Source organism: Capricornis sumatraensis, chromosome 4 (genome assembly GCF_032405125.1).
Source record: "Capricornis sumatraensis isolate serow.1 chromosome 4, serow.2, whole genome shotgun sequence".
NCBI classification, from domain to species: Eukaryota; Metazoa; Chordata; class Mammalia; order Artiodactyla; family Bovidae; genus Capricornis; species Capricornis sumatraensis.
In genome coordinates this window covers 50,476,011-50,502,076 of record NC_091072.1, presented here as the reverse complement: position 1 = coordinate 50,502,076, position 26,066 = coordinate 50,476,011, and the positions used below count along the sequence as shown (strand labels likewise).

The 26,066-nt window shown below is 36.3% G+C and overlaps 1 protein-coding gene across 4 annotated transcripts in view; it reads left to right on the top strand.

The window, feature by feature from the left end:
- The window catches only part of NAP1L1 (nucleosome assembly protein 1 like 1), a 37,809-nt gene extending 13,593 nt beyond the window's left edge, over positions 1 to 24,216 (top strand). Inside the window, exons 2-16 of one of the 4 annotated variants that reach the window (XM_068971998.1) lie at positions 1,480 to 1,516; positions 5,688 to 5,773; positions 7,177 to 7,279; positions 14,071 to 14,212; positions 14,455 to 14,535; positions 15,223 to 15,351; positions 16,495 to 16,566; positions 17,350 to 17,489; positions 17,924 to 18,069; positions 18,163 to 18,182; positions 19,436 to 19,558; positions 20,313 to 20,342; positions 20,861 to 20,911; positions 21,938 to 22,007; positions 22,697 to 24,216. In XM_068971998.1, coding sequence (XP_068828099.1) covers positions 1,500 to 1,516; positions 5,688 to 5,773; positions 7,177 to 7,279; positions 14,071 to 14,212; positions 14,455 to 14,535; positions 15,223 to 15,351; positions 16,495 to 16,566; positions 17,350 to 17,489; positions 17,924 to 18,069; positions 18,163 to 18,182; positions 19,436 to 19,558; positions 20,313 to 20,342; positions 20,861 to 20,911; positions 21,938 to 21,973 — 1,176 coding nt within the window. In that variant the 5' untranslated portion in view covers positions 1,480 to 1,499 and the 3' untranslated portion in view covers positions 21,974 to 22,007; positions 22,697 to 24,216. The other 3 variants (XM_068971997.1, XM_068971999.1, XM_068972000.1) reach the window with 3 other exon arrangements.
- Positions 24,217 to 26,066: the final 1,850 nt, after the last annotated feature.

The following is a 26,066-nucleotide window of genomic DNA, read 5'->3' as shown; positions in this document are numbered from 1 at the left end:
GCAAGAATACTGAGGTGGGTTGCCATGTTTTCCTCCAGGGATCTTCCCAACCCAGGGATCAAACTCAGGTCTCCCACATTGCAGGCGGGTTGGTTACCGTCTGAGCTGCCAGGGAAGCCCTAATCACCCAGAACATTATGGACAGTGCTGACATACTCAGGGTAAGCTGGAGGCATGGTAGTAGTCGGTGATGTGGCATGAAGTGCATTTGAAGGGATGGGGAATGTTTACTTGGTGGATCTGGACCAGAGCTTTATAGCTGCCATTGAATAGTTTAAAGGGCTGACATTTAATAACAAGAATTATTAAACTTAGGGGGAAAAGAAAGATCTCCAGGGGATCATGAGTGCAGTATGTGGCAGATTTTGGCTTTTAACATGAATTTGATAAAAATTAATACTGTTAAAAAATCGAGTGGGTTTGAGAGAAGTAAAGCATTTTGTCCGTGAAAGAAAGTGAAAGTGAAGTCGCTCAGTCGTGTCGCACTCTTTGCAACCCCGTGGACTGCAGTCCACCAGGCTCCTCCATCCATGGGATTTTCCAGGCAAGAGTACTGGAGTGGGGTGCCATTTCCTTCTCCAGGAGATCTTCCCGACCCAGGGATTGAACCTGGGTCTCCCGCATTGTAGGCAGATGCTTTACCATCTGAGCCATCAGGGAAGTGCATTTGTGCATACAAAGAGGCAAATGCTTACAGCCGCTCTATTTGTAATACCCCCTCCCCCAAAAGAAAACCCAAATGTCCATCAACAGCTGAAAACTTAAACATAGAATAGAGTGTATGTTATCAACGGAATACCACTATACAATAAAAATAATGAACTATGTGGTAAGTACTACAACATAGGTAAATCTCATTCTGGATGGAAGAAGCCAGACCAAAGGGGAAAATGCATACTCTATGATGCCATTTCTATAAAATTCCAGAAAATATAAGCTATAGTGACAGAAGACAGAGCAACTCTTGCTTGGCATGGGAGGCAGGAAGGGGAGGAGGGAGGTATTCTAACAAGGCAGAGGTATATTCGTTATCGTGACTTTGATGGTTTCATGGATATATATTCATCAGAACTCCTGCAAGAGTACTGGGAGGTACTAAGCAGCCCCAAAATTGACCGTTCATGGTTAAAGGAATTTGAATAAAGACTCTTGGTATGAACTCTTCCTGTGATTCTAGCATACCTCAGATTCTTTTAGCCAACAGTTCTGCTGTAAAAATCCTTGCCCAATAGATTCTGAGTGCCAAGTAGTAACTTTCTTGATTTAAGTAGCATCCTCTGAAAATTCACTGACAAGTGTCAGTGTTCACCTCCCTGCCCCTGATTTTAATGGGTGTGTGTGTGTGTGTGTGTGTGTGTGTGTGTGTGTAAAATAGCTTTAGCATGGTATTGATTTAAAGAGTTTTGGTTTCAGATGTTTTTACTGGTTTTAAATAAATTGTATGTTTTCTTTTTTTAACATTGATATTTCTCTCCATAGATACTTGGCATTTGTACAACATGGCAGACATCGACAAGTAAGTGACAGAAAGTTGGTTCTTTTTTCAGAGATTTGGCTTCACTGTGTACTGTGTGATTTAATTAACAGCAGTACTAATTATGTATTATGAAAATGTATGGTAATGACTAATGCTTAGTACCTATTTTAAAAGTTGGGTACAGTGTATCCAAGACAAAATACAGTATACATAATCACTGTCATAAATATAGTAAACCATTTGTCGGTGTTTGTTCTTAGGAAAGTGCTGAGCACAATAATGAGTCATAAATATTTGGGGATTTCGTTTTTTACCATTTCTCAAAGATTTTACTACTTGCATTGTAAAGTATCGTACATAAAGATAAGTTTTTAAAATCTAATGTGTAGAGTTGAAAGGACAAGAGGACACTTGTGCAAGTTTTTAAGAATTGCAGCATTACTCTCAGAAGCCCTGTGTGACCCTTCTCAATTGCTTCCTCTTCTCTCCAGACGTGTCAGTACTGTCCTGGCTTTGTCTAGTTCGCTTCTGTGTTTTCCTGTAGAGTTTCAGCACCTACAGATTCTTAATTAGTGTTTACTTTTGAAACTCTTAAATGGCAGTCACAAACTTAGCTGTGTAAAGAAAAATTGCAATATAGCTGAGGAGTCAAAAGTGGGAAAATAAAAAGAGACTGTCTGGGCCATGGTCTGCCTTCAGCGTTCCTGAGTCTTTACAAAGGCTTATTTTGAAGAAGTCACTGGGCAAGGCCATACATCCTGGAAACAGGTTTATTGATGTCGGCATCTGGCCGGCTTGTAGTGTGGAAGGATGTCTTGCGGAAGTATGGTCAAGGAGAATGGGATGAGCCGCACTATCTCTTGCTGTTTGTAATTCCATGGTAGTCTGCCAACTCAAAGGAGTAGGTAAAACAACCTTTCAGGATGAAGGGGTTATAATGGGATTATCCACAGCTGTTGTAGGCAGCAGAGCATGGAGGTGGGAGGGCAGGAAACTTGATTACAAGGGTAGCACGTTCAAGTACTTCTAAGAATCTGGCCAGTCCTCCCATGCACACTGTCTTCATTAAAAGGAGAAGTATGGGTGTCAGTGATAATGGCTCTCAAAATGATGGTCTCCTGAGTCACACTGCCACGGTGTGGATTGCTTGACCTTGGCTTCACAGTTGTCATTGTGGATTTATTTTATCTTTCTGGGGTTTCTTTTTCTCCTCTCTGGAGTTTGCTATATCCCATGTTTTCTTTTTTTGTACTTTTGGTTTAGCACCTTGGAAGAGTACAAGGGAAGTGAATTGTTCGGAGATGGCATGACTGAAAATGACGGTTTTGCCCTTCTGCTTGATAGTTTGGATATAGCGTTCTAATTTGGGAATCGCTTTCTTTAGAATTTTGAAGGCATTGCTCTATTGTCAGGATGCTTCTAGTGTTGAATTTCAAAGTTGTCATAATTCTTAATCACTTGTATGTGACACTTTTGAATAAATACAGACATTTATATCTATCTATGGAAGCTACTTAGGGTTCAAGAGTTCAAAGTTTTTTACATTGTTAGGTTTTTGTGTTTCTCTCTTGTGTCAGGCACACAGTCGGGGGGCCCTCTCATCTGTCAGCTCTGGGGGTATTCTTGACTTCCTCTGTTGAATGTCTCCTTCCTGTCTGCTGTTCTGGAACTTCTGTTACATGTTGGACTGCTGCTTTTTGCTCTAGTTTCTGCCTTTGTCTCGTTGCTCTTCTTTCTGGGTAAAGCAGAAGAAACTATCTTTTAACTCTTGTGTTAAGTTTCTAAATTTCTATTATTTTAGTTTTCACACATTCCTTTGTTCTCTGTTCCTCTTTTTATAGCATCTTGTTCTTATTTCATTGATTATATCTTTTTTCTGGATGTTCATTCCCTTGTATTGTCTGTTCAGTCTTAAATTTTTCTTTCCTCTGTTTTGGTCTCAGTGTAGGAGGCTTTCCTCAGATAGGAAGTAATACTTGTTTGCTCATTAAGGTTTGGGTGGGGGGAATGCATAGTTGAAGGATTTTTTTTTTTTAAAGTTAATTGGAGAGTTTGAGTGTTGGGGAGGGAAGGACTTACCAATTTGGTATTTAATCAATTTAATACCCATTAGGGTGGGTATTTGTTGTGAGAATCCCCAGTGTTAGAATGATACTTTTTTCCTGGGCTGGTCACATGGCCAGTGAAGAGTGTTTAGGGGGCTAACTTGGGAGAGGGCAGCTAGGGAAGAATGTCTGTATTTGGGATTCTAGTATGCTCTCTGTGGTCCTCTAGTCGGAGCTCTCAGTTCCCTTTCCAAAGCAGAACCTATTCTGCTAGAGAGAGCGAGCATCCTAAGATTTAACTGTTTTATCAGTTTTTGCTTATCCTCCCTATTTTACTCACCTTCACCACCAAGCCCTAGTTCTAGTTGTATATTTTTAAAGACACTTTAGGCTGGTTCTCAGCTCTACCACTACGGACTTAGATTTCAGTTCTCAGTGAATTTGTTGGCTCTTATTTCCCTGTCCTTCAGTATTTGTTTTAAAACTTCTATCTCATAATCTTAGTGGAGATTTTAGAAGGATTAAGATCAGATGAGTATGTGCAGTCTGCCATCTAGCCTTCATTTTGTTTTAATGAAAAAAGAAATACATTGGTTGTGATAGCTTGATTCTACCCTACCCCTTCCCACTCCATTATTTACTGTGGATGCCTGTGAGCTCTTAGCAGGGTAGGAGGAGAGAGGATCCTTGCTCTTCAAAGCAGGAGTCAGCAGACTCTGTAAAGGATCTGATCATAAATATTTTTGGCATTTTGGGCCATGTGGTCTGTGTTACAGCTATTCAGCTCTGTTATAGTGCCACCAGGGAAGTTCTGCTGTACGAAAGAAACCATAGCCAGTAAATAATGTGGCTGTGTTCCACATTATGGGCTGAAATGGGCTGAATTTTGCCATATGGCAGTTTGTGGCCTCTTGTTTTAAAGCTTTAAGGTTTAGATGTTCAATAAGTGATTGAATGAGATGACACCTGGGGGAAGAACTGTTCCATATTATCTTTAGTTAGTGACCTTAGCTCTAAATATGGTTAATTTTATAATAAAAGATACTCCCAAAATAATCTGTGTTGCTTCTGATGGGAAGACTGCTTTTTCCCCCCCTTAGTTGACAGAAACAAATTTCTATAGAATACAGTGGACCTTTTCAGTAGTTGTTACTCTATGAAAATTAGGTGGTATTTGTTCCTATATGAAAATTAAGTTTTCAAATGCTTTTTCAAGATATGAAAGCACCTAATTTTCTAAACCAAATACTAAAATGTAGAATTATAGAATTACATAAGGAATTGTATGATGGTCTTTATATTGACTTAGATATCCCTGTTTTAACACTGATTGTAATATCATGTTCAAAAACTAGATTTTTAAGATGAGATTGGAAGGATATTGTTACTTTCTCCTAGTTTTACTCTGAGCATGAAGTAGACTCAGGTCTTCCCCTTAACTTTTACTGTCCTTCCCCATCTCCACTGTGGAGTAAAGAAAAAGGAAAGTCCAAAGATAGGTACAGGCTTATGTGGTGTTTCTACAGCTAAGAGAGATTCAGGAGCCTTCTGTTTTCCCAGACTCCTTTATTTATTCTTAGCTGGAGACTTCTCCAGGATGCCTCGTGGCCCTGCATGGCTGCTGGAACTAGCCATCATATCCCTGTTGCAGGGAGAGAGCAATACCAAAAAAGCCTCCAGCTGTTGGCCATCCTATTCAGGAGGATGGTAAAATTCTGCATTGCTTCTCCTTTTTATCTCACTGCCAGAATTTGGTTATATAGCCATATCTAGCTGAAAGGTAGGCTGGAATATGTAGACTTGTTAGATTGATGTATTATCATCGCATATAAAATCAAGTAGGGAGAGTGAAATCAGTAGATATTGAGTTGGAAGCACATACTTTCTGATGTTATAGTCTCTGAATCACAACCCATCAAACCATATTTTTAGCTTAAAGTATAAACTTTATATTTGAAAAGCTTTTAAATGAAAATTTAAGTACTTCCAATTTGTACTTATTTACATATGAAGTTGGAAAACTGAATTATCTTTTAGATTTGCTATTTCGTATTTTTGAAAGAGGCATATTAACCTAGAAAATGAATTGAAGTTTTCTATAATTTTTTTTTGTTTTTTGGGTAATTGGTACATTTGAACCTTGGTGTGATACTATAATATTGTAGCAAAGAACAGTCTGAACTTGATCAAGATTTGGATGATGTTGAAGAAGTAGAAGAAGAAGAAACTGGTGAAGAAACAAAAATCAAAGGTATTATTTTAAATTACTTCAGGAGCCAGTGATTGCTGGCTCACGTCTTCTGGAGGACAGTAATAAACAGCATTCTCTTTTTGAATACCTGTCCACTTTTCTGACTAGCCACACCCACAGCAGCAGTTTTTCGTGTGAATGTATGTTTGGAATGGGGAGGGAGAAATAGAAAGGGAGATGGAGGTGGAGTAAGGGAGGTAGATGTGGGTCTGGTGACCCATCAGCGGTCCCTGTGCCCTCTGCTGCTGGTTTGACATCATGTCTTGACAAGCATTTCCCTATGAGTTTTATCTGGATTTACAAGTGTCTTAGGTAGTGGTAGGAGTTGTTGGTAGTGGTGCTTCTAAACATTAGCCTGGACTTGAAAATGTTTAACATGTAGGAAATATGTGCTATGTATGTCTGTCTTTTTTTAATCCATTCTAACCAACCAAAAAAAGAACATTTATTAAACGTAGACAAAAGTCACTCAGCATTTTCTTTAGCAGTTTATTTTTAAAAGGGGCAATAATGGTTAGTGGGAAATTACACTGCTTAAAGGGGCCAAGAATATCAAGGTACCAGATGACTTGACTTTGGTTTTTAGGCCAGAATGAGGTTTATTGTGAAAAGACTACTGAACTAATGATACAGGACTGTATCATTATGGCCAGTATTGGTACTTCTAAAAGTATGTTGGTTATCACAACTGTATGTCATCCAAGAATCAAATTACTATTAGAAATAAATTGATCTTTAAAGACATAAACTGGGAAATTAATGCAATTTTTTGATAAAGTCTGTATTGACAGAGCAGATAAGATAGCAGGATAGTTTGTTTTGCACAAATCTAGCTTATTTTTGGATAGAGTATAATTTTGAGAGGCCGTTAATAACCAAATTTTGTTTGGCTTTAGTTACAGCCTTTGACTGTCACTGTTAACTTTGTTCAGATGCACATAACACATTGCACAAGCTCAAAGAATCATTCAGGTCATTCATTTGACCGTCTTTCTCCCAGGCTTGAAAGTGTTGCTATTTTTGCAGTTTTCTTATGTGTTGTCTGACTTCAAAGGGTACAGATAGGCATCGGGATGAATCTTTGAACTTCTCAAAATACAAGGTGGGTTCAAAATACAAGGTGGGTAAAACACATAGGAAGATAAAGGATAGTGTTCATAATAGTTGTGGCAGTGGCCTTAAGAAGTGGTGTGCCTTAGACATCTTTAGGAACCTGAACTTTATCTATACGCTAGGTTTTCCTAGAGTGAATTTTCCTTAGCTTGCTATTCGTCTGTACTTATACCAGCGATTTATGGGCTAGTCAGGAAAGGTTCATGATTAGATTGCCCTAATAAAAATAGCATAATACATTTTCATAAAATCCTTCTTTCGATGCCCTTTTTTTTTTTTTTTTTTTAAAGCGCGTCAGCTGACTGTTCAGATGATGCAAAATCCTCAGATTCTTGCAGCCCTTCAAGAAAGACTTGATGGTCTGGTAGAAACACCAACAGGATACATTGAAAGGTACACGTTCTTCTTTTTCATAGTCTGTCTTTCTATAATCAGCGTTGCAGGTGAATATTTTTAAGGTCATCTGGGACTTAATGTATGTCACAGTGGAAAAGCGAATGTTCATCATAGGATTATTAGGGGTTTAAAATTTTGCTAAGTACCAATTTAGAGTTGGTCTTTTAAAGTTTATTTTGGTTCATCTCCATAGGAAGTATATGAATCTTAAATCATCCCTGAGATTTGTTTAGAGATTTGTTAGACATGCAGAGAATTAGAAGAAATACAGATTTCTTATTTATTTCATTGGTGATAAAAGTCATTAGTAATAACCCAAATATCTTATTCTGCTTTTTCACACAACTTTGATTTTAAGATCTGCCCACATTGTTGTCTGTATGTATCTCTAGTCAGTAGTTTCTCTGTGTTCCCTTGCTCTCTGTGATGTGCGTCCACCATGCTTCACTGTATGCTTTTTCTTTGACGGCCATCTGGATTGTCTCCAAGCTCCATCAACACAAATTCCATTGTGATGGTCATTCTGGTGCCTGTCCTCTTAAGGGGCTGTGTGAGAGTTTCTCTGGAGTATGTACTTCCCGGTGGGGTTTATAGTTATGGGATATGCAAGCCTTCGGTACTTCCAGGATATGTGAAGGTTGATTTAGCCTTGTGTCCTTGCCAGCAGTTGGCATCATTCAGCCTTATAGTTTTTGTCTTTACCAGCCTAAGAGATGCAGGCTCCTTTTGTTTTGTTTGTATTTTCTGATTTTTAATGAATTGACTTTCTTTGCATGATAATTGGGAGTGAGCCTTTTAGGTTGCTCATTTGTATGTACCCTTTGGCCCATTCACTTTTGGGGGTTTACTGTCTTTTTTGTTTTGTAGGAGTTCTTATGTGTTCTAGATTTTAATCCTTTCTCAGTTTTAGACTTCGTAACTAATTTTTTGTGTCCTTTCTATTAATTTTGTCCATGGTTTCCTCCATTAAATCCCTAATTTTTATGTTCATTAAATTTTTAACCTATGTCTTGTTCTTTTGAAGATGTCTTTTCCTTGCTCCTACATTTCTTATTGACTTGATTAGTTTTATCTTTTACCTTTAGACCATGAATCCTTCTGGAGATCACCTTTCTATTTCTTAGTAAGTTTTTATAACGCTTCACTCCACGGTTCCTTTTTCCCCATTCATTTCTGTTAACCACCTTTATTACGTATCAGATTCTTATAAACGCCTTTGTCTCTGAGCGCTCGCTTCTTATCCCTCAGCAGCACTCCTCGTTGTTTCTTTGCCTGTTCTTTTGCCATTGTCCCACTTACTGACTAGGGCTATAGAGTATGTCTTCATATCTGACAGTGAGTTGCTTTCTCCTACCATCTCTCACTCATCATGGAACACACTCTTAAGATTAATCTTAACCGTCTGTAGCCCGTTATCCCATGTATGGTTGAGGGTGAGTTTATTAGGGTTTTCTTAAAAAACAAACAGAACCCCCACAATAAAGCAACTAAAATTTTGATAGGAATTCCACTATCTTTTTGGTATTAAATTGTCTCATCCATGTCCTTGTATTTATTCAGATCATATTCCGTATTTTATTACAAAGTGTTCTTAGTTAATTTGTATTGTTATTGTGACTGTTACTTTATTTTTTACTGTATTTTCTGTTTGACTTTTTTTTTTCTGACTCTTAGTTTTGTTATTCAGTGTATATGTATATGTACTGTGCTTAGTTGCTGAGTCATAGCCAACTCTTTCATGACCCCATGCACTGTAGTCCCTCAGGCTGGTCACAAGAATTCTGGAGTGGGCTGCCATTTGAGTTGTTCATGATAAAGGAGTGCTGTTGATTAGTATTAAAGTTGATTTTGTATCCAGAAACCTTGCTGTTGTTGTTGTATAGTAATTTGTTTTATTTTTCCCATAGCCCCAAAGTCTCATCTGTAAACAATGGCAGTTTTAATTCTCATCTTCCACATTATATCACACTTCATGGTAATTTTTCTTTCTTGATAACATTGGCCAGGACTTTCAATATTGTGTTAAGCATTAGCATCAAAATGAGCATTCTAATCTTTACCAGAATTGAATATATAATCTCTTCACTAATTTGGTGTCTATTGGTGATTTTTTTTAATGGTCTTTTTGTCGTTTATAGATTCTGATGATCTTTTGACCTTTTCTTTTAATTTACTAATTATATTAAAGATATACTTTTGGAAATATGAGTTGGGTAGTTACTTAGGGTAGGTAGTTACTTATAGGTAGTTACCTTATTCACTAGTGAAAAGAGCTTACGTGTGCTGGTAAACTAATGTCTTCAATTTCTCTTGTCAATTGTGGAGTTTTATTTTCTAAAAATATGCATTTTATCTAGGTGTCAAATTTATTAGTATCTAGTTCATACTTTTAGAAAACCTAATTGCCCCTCCATATTCTGTACCCTGTATTTTCATTAGTTTTGTCAGTTGTCTCAATCTTGATGTTTTAAGAACAGCCTTTGATTTTCCATTTTCATGTATTTTTGTTATTGCTGCTTTCCCCCCCCTTGCCTTTAATGTTATTTCCTTATTTGGGTTTGCTCTATTCCTCTTTCCAATTTCTTGATTGCATGTTTAGTTCAAAAAACCTTCAACAGCTATAAAACTTTTTATAAATGTTACGGGTATGTTAAGTGGAGATCTATATGCCAAAGTCAATAGCTTAGGCATATTAGTTGTACTGTTCAGATTCTTATTGAGTAATTGCTTTATCAGTTTTGGGGATAGATGTGTAAAAAATCTTCCTTCACTTAATTTACCTCTCTCTTATTATAGTAAAATAGCTTTTAAACTAATAGCTTTATTTACCTTTATTGGTCTCTTAAATTCACCGATAATGTACTTCCTGTGGGCTTCTGTTTTTTTTCCTTCTAGGCAACAGTAAATTTTACCAATTTTTAATTCACCCATACCTTATGTGACATCTGGATTTTTTTTTTACTTCCTCAAAATTATTTTTAATGAATACGAGTGTGGCATATTTCTGGAAGCTTCATAGGCAATTTTTATTTTACCTTCATATCTGAAATTTTACTTGGTCTTCATATCTGAAAATTTTAGGTTCAAAGTCTTAAATATCTTAAAGATTTAACTTCATTTTTTTTCTTCATCATTGTATATTCTTGTGTTTCCTTTGAAGCTTGATGTCACTTTGATTCCTTTTCCTTTATAGGTTATTTGCTTTTTTCATTAACACCTTTAGAATTTCCTTTTGTCTTTGATAGTTATACGTCTCAGTAACGTCTCAGTGCTTTGAGTAAGGTTTTTCATATTTCTTTCACTCTGAGAAATTTATTATACTCATTGCTTCAGATAATCCACCTTCCTTCTCTTTTTCAGCTGTTGTTAAAATTTATCATCCATGTCTTCATATCTTACAGCTTTTTTGTCCTTACCACTGCCTGTCTGAGAGCTTTTAAACCTCATGGATTTTTTTTTCTTCAGTTGAACCTCTGTTGTTTATCTTATTTGTTCGTTGTTTTAGTTACTGTATTTCTAATACTTAGTATTCCCACCTTGTTTTAGAGTTCTTGGTCTTGTTTCATAGTATCTATCCTCCTTCATCCCTTTAAATATATATTTACATTCTTGTTTAAATCCTTCATCTGTCTAATAATGCTTCAGATGCTAAATATTTCATTCTTTCGTAGTACTCTGGAACCGTCTAGTTATTCTGTTTCTGTGGCTTACTGGGCGATATCAGTTACTCCTGTGAGTATTAAGGGAGGGATGGCAGTTAGACTTCAGTTTTGACAGTCTCATGGGGTTTAGAGAGAGGGGCGAGGATGAACCTGAGGAGAGCCCAGTCACCTCAGTCTCATGGGGTTTAGAGAGAGGGCAGGATGAACCTGAGGAGAGCTGTCACCTCAGCCTCATGGAGTTTAGAGAGAGAGGGGGCAGGATGAGCCTGAGGAGAGCTCCCGTCACCTCAGTCTCCTGGGGTTGAGGGGGGGCGGGGCAGGGTGAGCCTGAGGGGAGTTCCCGTCACCTCAGTCTCATGGGGGGTTTAAAGAGAGAGGGGTCAGGATGAGCCTGAGGAGAGTTCCCGTTACCTCAGCCTCATGGGGTTTGGGGGGTGGGGTGCAGAATGAGCCTGAGGAGAGCGCCTGTCACCTCAGTCTCCTGGCGGGGTGGGGGGGGGCAGGGTAAGCCTGAGGGGAGTTCCCGTCACCTCAGCCTCATGGGGTTTAGAGAGAGAGGGGCAGGATGGGCCTGAGGAGAGCTCCCGTCACCTCGGCCTCATGGGGTTTAGAGGTGGGGGGGCAGGATGAGCCTGAGGAGAGCTCCTGTCACCTCAGCCTCATGGGGTTTAGAGAGAGGGGGCCAGGATGAGCCTGAGGAGAGCTCCCGTCACCTCAGACTTGTGGGCTGGCAATTGCAGACAGTTTTCTTGGGAGGAAGCAGTCTGCTTTGGTTGTAATCGTTGCTCCTGGACTGGAGTAGGGGCAAGAGTGAGTGCTTCCGGCTCTGTGCCCGTCCAGCTTTGGTCAGCTCTTTGTGTTATCCTAAGAACTGGGCTCTGTGAAGGGTGAAGGGGACAGGCAATGAGTGTTGAAAGCAGATGTAGAACTTAAAAGCTTTTCTGCACAAAAGCTTTCTTCCAACTTGACCTCACCGTTTCGTACTCTGGTTATCACCACCACCCATCCCTGCCTTTGAAGTTGCAGCCCGCTCACCCTGTCTGTACTAGTTAAAGGCAGCCTGCGGTCTTACTCAGAGTTTGGTCTTGGGGGGGGGGAGTGGTGTGTGTGTGTGTGAGTGTCTCAGTTTGCTCACGTTGTGTGTGTGCGCGTGCATGTGTGTGTGTGTTTATCAGAGAGAGATAGAGCCATGGAGCCTTCTTGTTTCCATAAAGTTTCTTGGGTTGGTTGGTGTTTTTTTGGACATGTGAAGTTGAGGGTAAAGCTAGGTGACCAAGTTCTTTGACCGTCTTGACAGAACATTTTACTTTCAATTGTAAGAAGTAAAACTTGATACTTCAGGTTTTTGTTTTTTGTTTGTTTTACTTACCTTAAGTGGCTAAATAAGAGAATTAATTTGATTACAACAATATGTCTATGGCAGGAAATTTTTTTTTAGCTTTTGAGTTTTTTATTGGAGAATTGTTGATTGTGCTGTGACACTGTCAGGTTGACAGCCAAGGGACTCAGCCATACATACACATGTATCCATTCTCTCCCAATTTCTCCTCTCATCCAGGCTCCACATAACATTGAACAGAGTTCCCTGTGATAACAGAGTAGATCCTTGTTGGCTATCCATTTTAAATCTAGCTGTATGTACGTGTTGATCCCAAACTTGCTAACTGTCCTTTCCCCTCATATTTTCCTTCCTCCCTGACAACCATAAGTTCATTCTCTGTGAGTCTGTTCTGTACATAAGTTCATATGTAGCATTTCTTTTTAGATTCGACTATAAGGGATGTCATACGATATTTCCTCTTCTGTTTGACTTACTTCACCCAGTATGTCAATCTCTAGGTCCATTCGTTATGGCAGGAAAATCTAATCTGGATTTTGCACAGGTTGTACAAACTGCCTGAGTGAATGTTTTTTGGGTGTTAGAGGGATTTGTAAGTTTAGTAATTTTTTGAGGGGCGCATAAACTAGGTGTGTGTATTGTTTAAGAAAAAAAAATGTCCCATAGTGGATCATATCAATTATACTTCAGGAAAGCTGTTATTTTAAAAATCCTCCTCCCCTCTTCATAAAATACTATGTACTTACTTAATGTAATCTCAAATTCCAAATTAAATATTGAGACTAGAAAAAAAATAATGCTGTAGGATACTGTTCTTTTTCCAGAAAGAGATATGGTCCCCTCCTTTCCCCTAATAATAATAGACACAGGAGAGAGATGCGGTTGACCCTTGAATAAGGAACTAATCAGTCTGTAACTTTATACATAGTGTATAACAGTACATAAGGAGTGGCCCTTTGTAACCAGCCACACACTGTATAGTACTGTAGTATTTACTATTGAAAAATGTCTGCATATAAGTGATTCAAACCTGTGTTCAAGGGTCAGCTGTACATATTTTATTTGTGTTTATTCAGTGATTTTGGCATGCCTTGTGGCATCTTAGTTCCCTGACCAGGGATCGAACCTGTGTCCCCTGCAGTGGAAGCTCAGAGTCCTAACCACTGGACTGCCAGGGAATTCCCTCAGTTGTTCATATTTAAAAAAAATAATTCAGGCTATCAGGATAGTCAGTTCATGACTTTTTAACTGTATGAGATAGACTGTTTCACACCTGAGATACCAGCACTGACAAGCTCAGTGCTAAGGTTTGATTACAATGAAAGATTTAGGATTTGTGATACAATTTACATTTTCTTATCAGTTTAAATTTGCTACCTGGTTAAATTTGCTCTTTTGAAATGCTTAATGGTCATGAGGTCTGTATTTGAATGTACCTTTTGCTTCAAAGAGGAAACCTGTCATTCACTAAAGGCTTCCCAGGTGGCTTGGTGGTAAAGAATTTGCCTGCCCATTCAGGAGACCTGGGTTCGATCCCTGAGCTGGGAAGATCCCCAGAGGAGGAAATGACAACCCATTCCAGTATTTTTGCCAGGAGAGTCCGTCCCGCGGGCAGAGGAGCCTGGCAGGCTGCAGTCCATGGGGTTGCAAAGAATTGGACATGAATGCGCATGCATGTTGCTAACTATGAACGTCATTCACTAACTTTTATGCTTCAGTTTCAATATGACAAAAGTGACTTGTGTTTTACTGTGATGCTGTATAACTGGTATTTTCTAACCTTTCAGCTTGCCTAGGGTAGTTAAAAGACGAGTGAATGCTCTCAAAAACCTTCAAGTTAAATGTGCACAGATAGAAGCCAAATTCTATGAGGAAGTTCATGATCTTGAAAGAAAGTATGCTGTTCTTTATCAGCCTCTGTTTGATAAGGTAATGCTTTCTAATACTTTTTATCTAAAGTTCAAGTAGATAATAATAAAGCTTTGAAAATATAAACAAACTTTTGTTTGACCTCTTAGCAAAATGGTTATTAAAGATATTTGGGGAAACTATCAGTAATAACAATTCAGCTTGTGGTATGAAGTCATTAAATCTATGAGTGTTAATGAGAGACAGTTTTTAGCTTGGATGCCAGAGTTTTATGCAATTTGTTTTTTTTTTAATTGTTTCAGCGATTTGAGATCATTAATGCCATTTATGAACCTACAGAAGAAGAATGTGAATGGAAACCAGATGAGGAAGATGAAATTTCGGTTGGTATTATCTTTAGTGTGTTTTTATACTTCGGGAATATCTCTTTTATTGTGAGATGGATATGAGTGCAGATGAGCCACTGTTAGCCTGGCACTGTCTATACCCAAATTTACTTTTTCCTTGTATTTTTATAGTACTTAAAGTTTATAGATTTATATAAACTTTTACTTTGAACTTCCTTATGACATACGAAAGGATTGTTCCTGTTTTTTGAGTGGAGGTGAAGGCTTCTAAGTGACCTGTCCACCTTTATACATGGCAGAACTGTGACATAGATCCAGTGCCCTGTTACGTGATTGCATTTCTCCAGTGTTCATATTTTAAGCTTGATTAAGAGAATATATTTTAATTTAGAAAACCAGTGAGTGAGGCAGTAAACGAGGTTTATGTTTTTTTGCTTTTTACTATGCTCAAGTCTTTTTTTTTTTTTCCATGAAGCTAAAATTTTTTTCTCTACATCTCATGGGTCAGCCTAGTAGCTTTCTTTTGGGAGGAATATGGTATAGTAAATATTTATAGAAGTAAAGGTTTGCTGTGGGTAACAGCAGTGTTTACACAATTAGACTAGAGTTTCTTTGGCTGAATGTTAGAATTAGTTGAAGGTTTGTTGGGTCCTGAATGTAAAACATTTTATCAAGATGTCTAATCTAGGTATCCAGCATTCATTAATGCTGTCTTTTATTAAGGAGGAGCTAAAAGAAAAGGCCAAGATTGAAGATGAGAAAAAGGATGAAGAAAAAGAAGATCCCAAGGGAATTCCTGAGTTTTGGCTGACCGTTTTTAAGAATGTTGACTTGCTCAGTGATATGGTTCAGGTAATTTTATCCATAAAACACCAGTTTACCTCAAAGAGTAAACTTGTGGAATTTAAATGACTGTGATGGCTGGTCTCTGTATTGTTGACTTTTATAGAATGATTGCCTTTGAGGGGAAAAGAGGCTCCAAGGCTTATGGGAATCTTAGTTCCCCGATGAGGGATCAAACCTGGGCCCTTGACAGTGGAAGCACAGAAACCTAACCACTGGCCTGCAAGGGAATTCCCATGATGGCTTTCTTTTGAAAGAGCTGTTGTTGGCAGAAGGGGAATTGCAGCTTTGATTAATATAATTGAATAAATTATAATTCATTTCCAAAAATTAAATAATGAAACAGTTTCTTACATAATTGGTCATTTCACTGTAATTCTCACATAGCCCTGTGCCTTTTGGTTTTAGATGGCAGAGTATGGAGGTTATGGTGGGTTGTTTTGATTGTCTGACCAGAGAGACCTTTTTCAGTCTGAAGCTATTCCAAGGAATATTTGCATTGTCAAAGAACACTGTAAACATACGTGTGTGTGTGTGGGTGGATGCATGCCCAGTTATATTTGAGTCTTTGGGACCCCATAGCCCGCCAGGTTCCTCTGTCCATGGAATTTTCCAGGCAAGAATACTGGAGCGGATTACCTTTCCCAGCTCCAGGGAATTCTTCCCGATCCAGGGCTTGAACCTTAGTCTTCTTGTGTCTCCTGCATTGATAAGCAGGTTCTTTACTTACCTATTTTAATAATTGTCCTTTTCTTTGGGAAACTTTGCCTCTCCTAATCTGAATCATTTCTTGGGCCACTTTCATCTGCATTATTACTTGTTATCTCATGTTGTGATTGTTGGAAGTTAATGTCAAGAAAAAGAAATTATCTCAAAACAATGACAGCTTATTGCATTTCTGTTTTTTAGCGAAGTAGGAAAGGAACAAGAACCAGCTGGAAATGGTAGCAATTATGATCAGGAAACATTTTTAAACTAGCTTCATATAAGGCATAACCTGGAGAGTGAATCTTAAGGTTCAAAATTATACATAAAACTTCAATAAAATGTCTCAGTTCGTTAAATGCATATCTTCCAATAGAAGAACACTAGTCTTAAAATGCCATTTAGATACTCGTTTTGATCTTTTTTTTTTTTTTTTTTAATTTAAAGGAACATGATGAGCCTATTCTGAAGCACTTGAAAGATATTAAAGTGAAGTTCTCAGATGCTGGTCAACCTATGGTAAAAGAATCTTGAAATATTTCCAGTTTTGTAGCATTAGATGTTTACATAGTAGATCACTGGAACTTTCTAAAGAAAGGTGACGTTCAACAATTAGACAAGGGAGTGAAAAGAAGTTGAAAATGATATTTGGTACTTTCAATTGTTAGTCAGAATTACAGTTCGCATGTTGATAGTTGTGATGCTGTATTTATTCCTTTTCCTCTGATTGTAAAAATCATCCATTTTTGATACTGAATTTAAGATGTATTAAAAATAACAGCAAAGTAACATGAATAAGGAAGTGCTTATTCTGTATTAAAAAAACATGTGTCTGAAAAGTAAATAGAACAGAAGGTGTTAGAGCGTCCTTACTTCTTCATTATGGAAGATCGGCCAACAGCTTTTCCCTGAAACCATCAGGTTTATGGAAAGCATGGGCAAAGGTTCTGTGGGCTGTAGGTTCTTGTATTACATCTGCTAAGGTTGGGCCTTTTCTCTGTCAGTCTAAGATTGAAAGTCCTCTCTGGGGAGATGGAGGGAAGAAAGGAGAGATTGTTCAGCTTTACCTAACCTATTTCATAAACATGTTACTAAACAGTATAAGCTGAACTAAGTTTTGCTCAGTTTATTTGGTGCCATATATTGCTTTTAAGGTAATTTGGGATTTACATGACTTTCCCAGAATAGGACTTTGTCACTTAAAATTTTATGTTTATAGAAATCATACATTAAGCTTTATTTACTAAAGCATTGAAATTTTATCATGTAAAAATTTAATTTAATGTTGCTTTTTTTTTTAAGAGTTTTGTCTTAGAATTTCACTTTGAACCCAATGAATATTTCACAAATGAAGTGTTGACAAAGACATATAGGATGAGATCAGAACCAGATGATTCTGATCCCTTTTCTTTTGATGGACCAGAAATTATGGGTTGTACAGGGTAAGTTTCATTTTACTACTTTAATAGAGTGCTACATCTGTTTTTGTTTAACTTATGATTTGTGATATTTATTATTTTCTAGTCTGTCCGCTAGGTACACACATACATACCTAGTTTATCTCCAAATATTTCAGTAAAATGTTTTCTGAGAAGAGCTTAACCATTTGTGCAGGATTCTCCATGGACCATAATAGATATTTTTCCAAAGGAGTACACATTTAAATGTATTATATTGTGAGTTTGTGGTAATTATAAATACATTGAAAATTTTTGTTGAGAAATAAAAATTTTCTGTCTATACTGCTACAGAAAGCAGCACAAATTTCCCCTCTAAAATTGGAAAATAAAACATTTACTTAGAAAAATGTCAGCTTTCCAGCAATTGAAAGTATAAATGCATTGTGATAGACATTCTTTTCTCTTTGTTTTGGAAGGTGCCAGATAGATTGGAAAAAAGGGAAGAATGTCACTTTGAAAACGATTAAGAAGAAGCAGAAACACAAGGGACGTGGGACAGTTCGTACTGTGACCAAAACAGTTTCTAATGACTCTTTCTTTAATTTTTTTGCCCCTCCTGAAGGTAAATAGTGTTTTGCTTTGAGTATTTATGGTTGTTTTCTTATGAGCTCTGTTTAAGTTTTACTCATTTGGATTTCTTTTCTCAATTTTGCAGTTCCTGAGAGTGGAGATCTGGTAAGCTGAATTGTTTATTTGTTGAATTGTTTACTATATATAAAATTAAAAGATTGGTTCTCAAATGTGAGGAGTGGGGAAGTGGCCACTAGTATTTTGTACTGAGGCTTGTAATGCAGAAAAGAGGACCTTTACACGTCTGAAAAATTACTCCATTGAAAATGCTTTTGCTGCTTCCACTGAGAAATGGCGGGAGACTAAAGATTTTCTTTTCTTTTGAGACTTGCAAATACTGATGTGAGGGATTCAAGTTTTCAAACTATTAAGTTTTCTTCCTTATTGAAAATAGAGTGTTTTAAGTCATTTATACTGTTTAGAAAACACTAACCACATTCTGCTTAGATTTCTTTTCTGTGGTTATTACTCCAGTAGAAATGTGGTTATTTTATATATGTTGATCATATAGCTGAAATGTCCTTGGCATACAGTCTGGAATGAGGAACAGCCTTAAAGAAATCTGTACATGCAGTGTAGGCTAGACATGTTTTGAATTTGGCTTAAGTCTGTTACCAAGTATTGATGAAAACAGTCTTGAGTAGTTATGGATAGAACATCTCTGTCTGCGATTAGAATTTCTCCTTGAAAGTCTTCTCCCCTAATCCTTCGGTGTTTTGTTGTTGTTACTAGATGGGATTGTATTGATGGATCAAAAATAAACATTCAGGATTTCACAGAATATTTACTCATTGTTTAGTATCACAGAATTGGAACTTTAGTCTTATCCATAATTTTAATTGTGAATAATGTCAGCAGCATTTCTCTGCTGCCTTTTGCCATTAAGTAGTAATCTGAGACTGACTTAGTCTTTATCAAGTAGGACTTCGTGACATTTGGCACTACCCAGCTGCTTGGATAAGTCTCTTTCAGGAAGTATGAAGTGATCCTCTCTGGTCTATATTATGTGCCATATACATAATCTTATTTATAAGAGTCTAAGATCCTTCCTTTTATTCCATTCGGTGTTTTCAATAATATTAAAAATTGCCGTCGTATAGCAAAGTTGCTATTGTAACTTTCAAACTAGAGGAAACTAAGCAATGATCAGTAGGCACACTGACCTCCTAACATTTTCTTTTTATTAAAAACCTGTAACCCTAAGGCACATGTAGAAGACTATTTGATCACGCACACATGAGCTACTTTTAAATGTTTAAAGTGAAGTGAAGTTTCTATGAATGATTTAAACCAAGCAGTCCCACATATGCCAAATTTAGTAAGTTACTGCATTTTGTGCTTCTGTTTTTCTTTAACAGGATGATGATTCTGAAGCTATCCTCGCTGCAGACTTTGAAATTGGTCACTTTTTACGTGAGCGTATAATCCCAAGATCAGTGTTATACTTTACTGGAGAAGCTATTGAAGATGATGATGATGATGTGAGTGAATCTGAATCCTGCAGTGAAATCTTTTGCTGAGGGTGTGGTAGTCAGAATTGGTGAGAGGTTTAATGAATAGATGGAGCTGTTAAAAAGCAAGGCAGAATAATTCAAAATTAGGCTCATTACTTACATTCTTTTCAGTAACTTCTTTGAATTGTTTTAAACAGATTCTCTTAGAATCTGTGTTTGGTTTATTGTAGTTTATATTTTCCTACTATTAGGAAGGCTACTTTGAAATAGTAAAACTTCAGTATGTTGGGTTAGTGTTGTAAATCCATTACATGTTTTTGACCAAACAAATCATAACGTTGGACATTTTTGAATTCTGATAAAAATCTTCATTAGAAAGCATGGAATTTTTATTCATAGAAATACAAAGGAACAATTTAAGGTAAAACTAGGTGGGTCTCCAATATTTTGGACATCTTTCTTGTTAAGTGGCAATCATTCAGATAGGCTTTAGGTCCTTTTTTTTACAGACAAGTAATATTATTTACAGACAAGTCATAGTTACCTGCTCACACTTTACCCATGATTATCCTGTGTTCTTTATTTTTTAAGTTGTTAAATTTAGATCATGGCACTGAGCTGGGTGATTCATGTAGCTGTTGTCCTTGTTTTAATCAGTTGCCAAACGAAAGTATTTTTTCCTTTTTTTTTTAGACATTAGTGTATACAGTGGTGGATATTGAGTAAATGCTACTTTCACATGTTAGCTTCATTCAAATGTCATCTTTTTTCCCTTTTTTAGTATGATGAAGAAGGTGAAGAAGCGGATGAGGTAATGTTTACCAAATGAGCAAATAATTCTCTGTTTAACACATTGAGAAGCAAATTGAGTGACTCATGTATTCCATTGGTATATTCATTATTCCATGATATGGGATAAAAACGTTTTTTTTTTTTTGGAAAAACATGGTTTTAGAATTCTACATCCAAGCAATGTATGTATGAGGTTTCAATAAATAAACTGCAAAACTCAGAACACTTTTTTTATTTCAAATAATTCTGTTCTGCTGCAGGGTTATCAGCTCTTTGAAGAAGTCAAAAGCTGCAGTAAACTTTTTCAACGTTGGCTGCAGTAAATCTTTTCAATAAAACCTGTCTGGATGTCTCAAGTTGTGTTGGGAAATTTTTCATATTAGAAGCTTTCAAATTAAATTGCATTGTCACCAAACTCTGTAATCATGAAAAATCTGTTGACTTATAGAGTAACTTGTATTAAATTCTCCCCACATTATGAGCCATTTCTTCCTACTGTGTACCTACTTCATGGATGCATTTTGAACTTTAATATAGGAAGGGGAAGAAGAAGGAGATGAGGAAAATGATCCAGACTATGACCCAAAGGTGAGCAAAATTAGTGCTGTTTTCTGTTAAATTTAAGGCAGGTTAAGTATGTTTCTGAATATAAAATTTATTTTTGCCCTTAAAGTCTTTAATAAATGTTTCCTCACTGGCATTTCAACAGTACGTGTAATTTCAATGTACCTTTCCTAAGAAACTTTTTTTTTGGTTCTGAAATTTCAACAGTACGTGTAATTTCAATGTACCTTTCCTAAGAAACTTTTATTTTTGGTTCTGAACTTAGGTTTTTCATAGTTTCAGCCTAAATACCCCTAGGATTCTATTTTAATGGTGCCTTATCTTGGGCATTTTTAAGCATTCAAAATTACTTACGCTGCTGCTGTTTAGGATGTTTTCTCTCCTGAGGAACGCTTGTGAACAGGTTTTAAATCCTCTGCATGCAGGAGTGCACAGAAACGGGAGCGGCCCTCTCAGGTTCTCCAGTCACCTCTTCTCCATGCCCGAGTCTAGTCTTCCTGTCCATAGGAAGGTGTCATATCAGGGTTAGGAAAGGACTTGATCTCCTACAAAATGCTGGGTTTGTTACCAGGGTTCACTTGAAACTTCCAGGTTCTCTTTAATGCATTTATTCACTTGCTTATGCTGTAAAATACCCAGAAGACGCTTTAACTATTCATCAGGTAAGAGAGGGTGGTTAAAAAATCAAATATTCTGACATGTCTGAATTGGTCTTAACAGCTAAATATGAATTAAATTAGTATTTTTGAAAGGCAGAAACAGTTGGTAATATGACGTAAGATAATTTGTTTCGCTATTTTAAGATTATACTTTAATGTGTTTCACTTTATGGCATTCATTCTACAGTGTAAAATCAGGACTTTGTTCTAGCATTTTTGTGACTGTAATATTTGAATGAGTAATTTGCTATAAGTACTATATCCCTTTTTTTAAATTCGGCAAAAATTTTGACAGAACAGTGAGATAATGTGATAATTAAAATAATTATTATTGAAAAATTAACTGAAGCAGATAGAAAAAGATAGATTGACTGTTGTTTTCCTTTAACAGAAGGATCAAAACCCAGCAGAGTGCAAGCAGCAGTGAAGCAGGATGTGAGGCCCTGAGGATAACCTGCACTGTAATAGCCTAAACACAGCTATTATTTACTTACAGCCTTATGTTTTTGTATTTTCTTGGTAGACTCAGAAGTTTTTTTTAAAGGAAAGGAACTGATATTTTGAAGACCAAATTTGTTCTACTTAGCATTTTAACTAGTTTTTCTGCCAGCTGCATCGAATGCGCAGAATCTCTCACGCATGTTCGTCCGTTGCTATATAGTTTGGTTCTTCTTGGAATATTTTTATCATGTAACTGTTAGATTAAAGCTATGAAAATGAACAGAACTGTGAAATGAACCCGATTTTTTTGTCTTGCTAAGTTTTTTCCTGAAGAACCAAAGTATTTTTTCAGCTGGTTGAATGGGTTTCAGTTTGCTTGCAAGAGCTGTGCCTTTCATTACTTTGTTACAGTAATACAATGACTTGCATTAAGACAATTCATCGTTCGAAAAGCAAAACTTGTCAAGACAAGTATATGGTTAAGAATTTCCAGTAAGACTACACCTGATAATTTAGATTAACAGGTTTTTGTATGTCAGGTGACATTATTTACTATAAGAGAAGCTGATTAACTAATAGTATGGTTATTGATTATCTTAGGGAGGTGAATAAAACCTAGTATTTTCAGAAGTTATGCCTCATTATTTTTATTTCAATTGTACTTTTAAAATTTGACCTCCATTAATTAAGCATCTTCTCTTTGTGGTAGGATCTGCCTTCTGCTTCCATGGAAAGGATGAATTTACACCATTTGACAAGCCTATTTCAAGTTTTTTGTTTGTTTGCTCATTTTTGTTTTTGCATCCTAAAATAAAAATGTCATATAATTTTAGTTCTCAAAAGATAATGTCTTAACTTTGTACTAATTCAGGTAGAAGCAGAGGCCTAGCTTAAATTATGTACCCAGTTTACCATATTACTGAAGAAAAGGGTGCCAGATTTGGAAGAGGTACTATTACATCTACTAATAAGAAAGTATTAAAAAAAAAAGACAATTCTTAAATGATTTAATGGTTTTCATAGAAAAAGTGAAAGGTTAAATTTCATTTCCTTTGGTCATAACTAGACTGAAGGCCCCAAGCCTCTACAGTTAATTCCAATTCTTATTGCTTAACGTGTGTCATTTATTTACCCTTGCCTTTTGTTTTACTGTGTATTAAAATGGGTAGTACTGTTGACTTAACTACCTCACAGATGTGTTAAGGCATATTAAGTTAAAAATTTTATGAAATGTTTCTCAGTTGCATTAAAAGCTCAAAACTTTGGACCTATCGTACCATAAGTATGTGATATTCAGCATCTTAATTATACCAAGGCTTGATATGAATAGTTAAACTGGTTAACCAAGTTTAAGACCCTTTATTCTGGATCCAGTCAGGCAACACTTGCAGATCTTTGTGTGGCTCCTGTTTCAACAGAAGTAGGTAATGAGCAGCTGTTTCAAGGGGTCCTAGGATTTTTTCCAGCTATTTTAATTTTTGACTATGTTGTAGTAAATACTATAGATGGCATGGGACTAAAGTGGAAATAAGACCATTGTTAGAGGGGGGAAATAAATTAGGGACTGTAGAGCCACATTCAAAATACCTCAGGCTAAATACTGTTACTTTTGGGGATGAATATTAAAGGTTGGACAGAGTGGACTAATTGGGTTGTAATTATAGGAAAGCTTAGAATTCCTGGTTTTAATAAAATTATTAGGCTCATTTTTAGAGGTGATAGAACTTCTGTTTTAAAAGCTTAAGTATTAAGGTCTTAGAATATAAACACATTTTGTTATTTGTATAGTACTATCCATTCCTCCTGAAATTTTAACTACTGGAAATCCTTAACCAATTGCAGTAGTTTATAAAAAATGCCATGAAAACACCTGTTTTTCCTCTTTATTTTCAAAATGATTTTGCTTGTTTTAATTAGACATTCTGCACTGATTTTTTTTTTTTGTACCCATAGCTCATCTGAACACAGCTTTTTCTGAACTAAAAAATTTTAATCTGAAGATAGAATCCCATTTTTAATGAACTTAAAAGTAGCAGCAAAATCATTCCTTTAGGAAATAGCTATTGCCAAGAACAACAGATCTATCTGTTGTGAAGAGATAACTGTTTCTTGTTATATCAGGGGGGAATATGGTCTGCAGAGGAATTTTTTTTTTTTAATAAAGTTGGAGTTTCAAGGGATATCAGTGTTCATCAATGCCATCTCTCCAGTTTCAAAATGGTTTTATTCCATTTTAGAAATCTGACATGTAATTTGAAATCCTTAATAAAATTTGAATTTAATTTTATAAAATGTACTGGTGATATTTTGGGTCGTTTTTGAAAAAGAATAAGTATACTTTTTTTTTTAAGAGTGGAGGTATTTTGAGTAGGCTATTCTGTCCTTAGGCCATGATGGCCTGTAAAATGTATTATTTTAAAAGCAACTTCCCAAGCCCTGCTAAGTGGAGTTTGTTACTGGAAGACTAGAAAGGAAGGAATTTCATGTTCTGCAGATTATCCTCTCAGTTACTACAGATGTTTTTGAAGCCCTTTGAATTCTATCTTTACATTTTCAATTTATAGTTTTCTGTAGTCCAGGCTGTGACTACCAAAAAGTTCTCTCATTTCTTTCTAGAAATGGTAAAATCCCATATGAATACCTCCAAAGTAATACAGTGAAGATTTTTTTCTATCTTTATGGTTACTCAAATATGGTAATAAGCAGAGAACAACAGTTCCATAAATTGTTTAACATGGCTCTCTGAAAGTTACCTAGTTCACTGAAGCTGTATTAATATTTACGTGACATAAAAATGTCTTAATAGTGTGAAATTGGCTTACATAGCAGTACTTTAAGAAATGGGATTCTACCTCATTCCTTTATAACACATTTAATAGCAACACGTAAACCTTGAAAGGACACATTAGACTTGATAGAAATATTTTAATTATTCAGTGAACAGGTTAATGGTATTGATTTGGTAGATAATGAGGTCTTTAACTGAATTAACTGTTTATATTACTGTTGCTTGTATGGGCTATCTTGAGTTGTAGCCCATTCCTGTCTTTGAATAATAAAGCTTATGAATTACTGTTTGAAACCTCATCATACCATGCAGAAATGCTAAAACTATTCAGATACTCTTTGCTTGGCTTTAGGACTTGGTTTAGAATTTGAGTCCTATTTTTAATGAGTTAGTCTTATAAAAATTTTAGCCTTTATATTTTTGACTAAGTCAAGCCAAATGTTGTTTTAAATGTACAGAATTAATGGCTAGTATAGAACAAGCATACATTCTTTATAGGAACCTTAGGAAAAAGAAATCACATGCTAATGTAGTTTTTAATCTGCACTGTATATATGTGAACTGGATACATGTTTATAATTTAGGTAGTTTGCTACTTAAAGCACTAAGTCTCTAATAGCTGAAAAATATAAATGATAATGGCAAAATTAACATATATATATATAGTGATGGTTTTATATACTAGTTTAAAAATCCAGATGCTAAAAATTTAACTTAGAGGAAAAGCCAAGTTCTTGGACCAATTAAGGTTTGCTTACTGACTTCAGAGAAATGGGAACATCTTTGTTGGGATGTGGAATTACTTTCAAGGATAAATGTTTATTAGAAAAATTGATGTATTCAGTTAATTATTTTCAAAAATACAATATAAGCTGTATCTTTTTTCTTCAATTTGATGTTATACTGTACTTTGTTTTTCAGCTTTTTAAAAATTTGAGGTATTGACTAATTTTCTTAAGTGTGAAATAAATGAGAAATGGAGCTTAACAACTTAGCAACAATAAATTGCCAGCAGGAAATAAGTTGGTAATCATATTGCTTAATTTTCATATTGAAAAATGAGAGTTTATAGCTTTTGTAGAGCTTTATTATTTTGAAACTCAGCCCCACTAGCCTCCTACCTACCTGGCCTTGCGCAGGTGCATTAGCCTCGAGCGCTGCTTTCTCTGCAGTTGGCGGGGTTGCCACCGCCTCTGCCTCTTGCATCCTGTGAACTGTCTGCTGCTCATAGGTCATACCCAGCAGTTCCACTTCTGCCACCTTGGTTCTTCAGAAAGGCTGCTTTTAAATT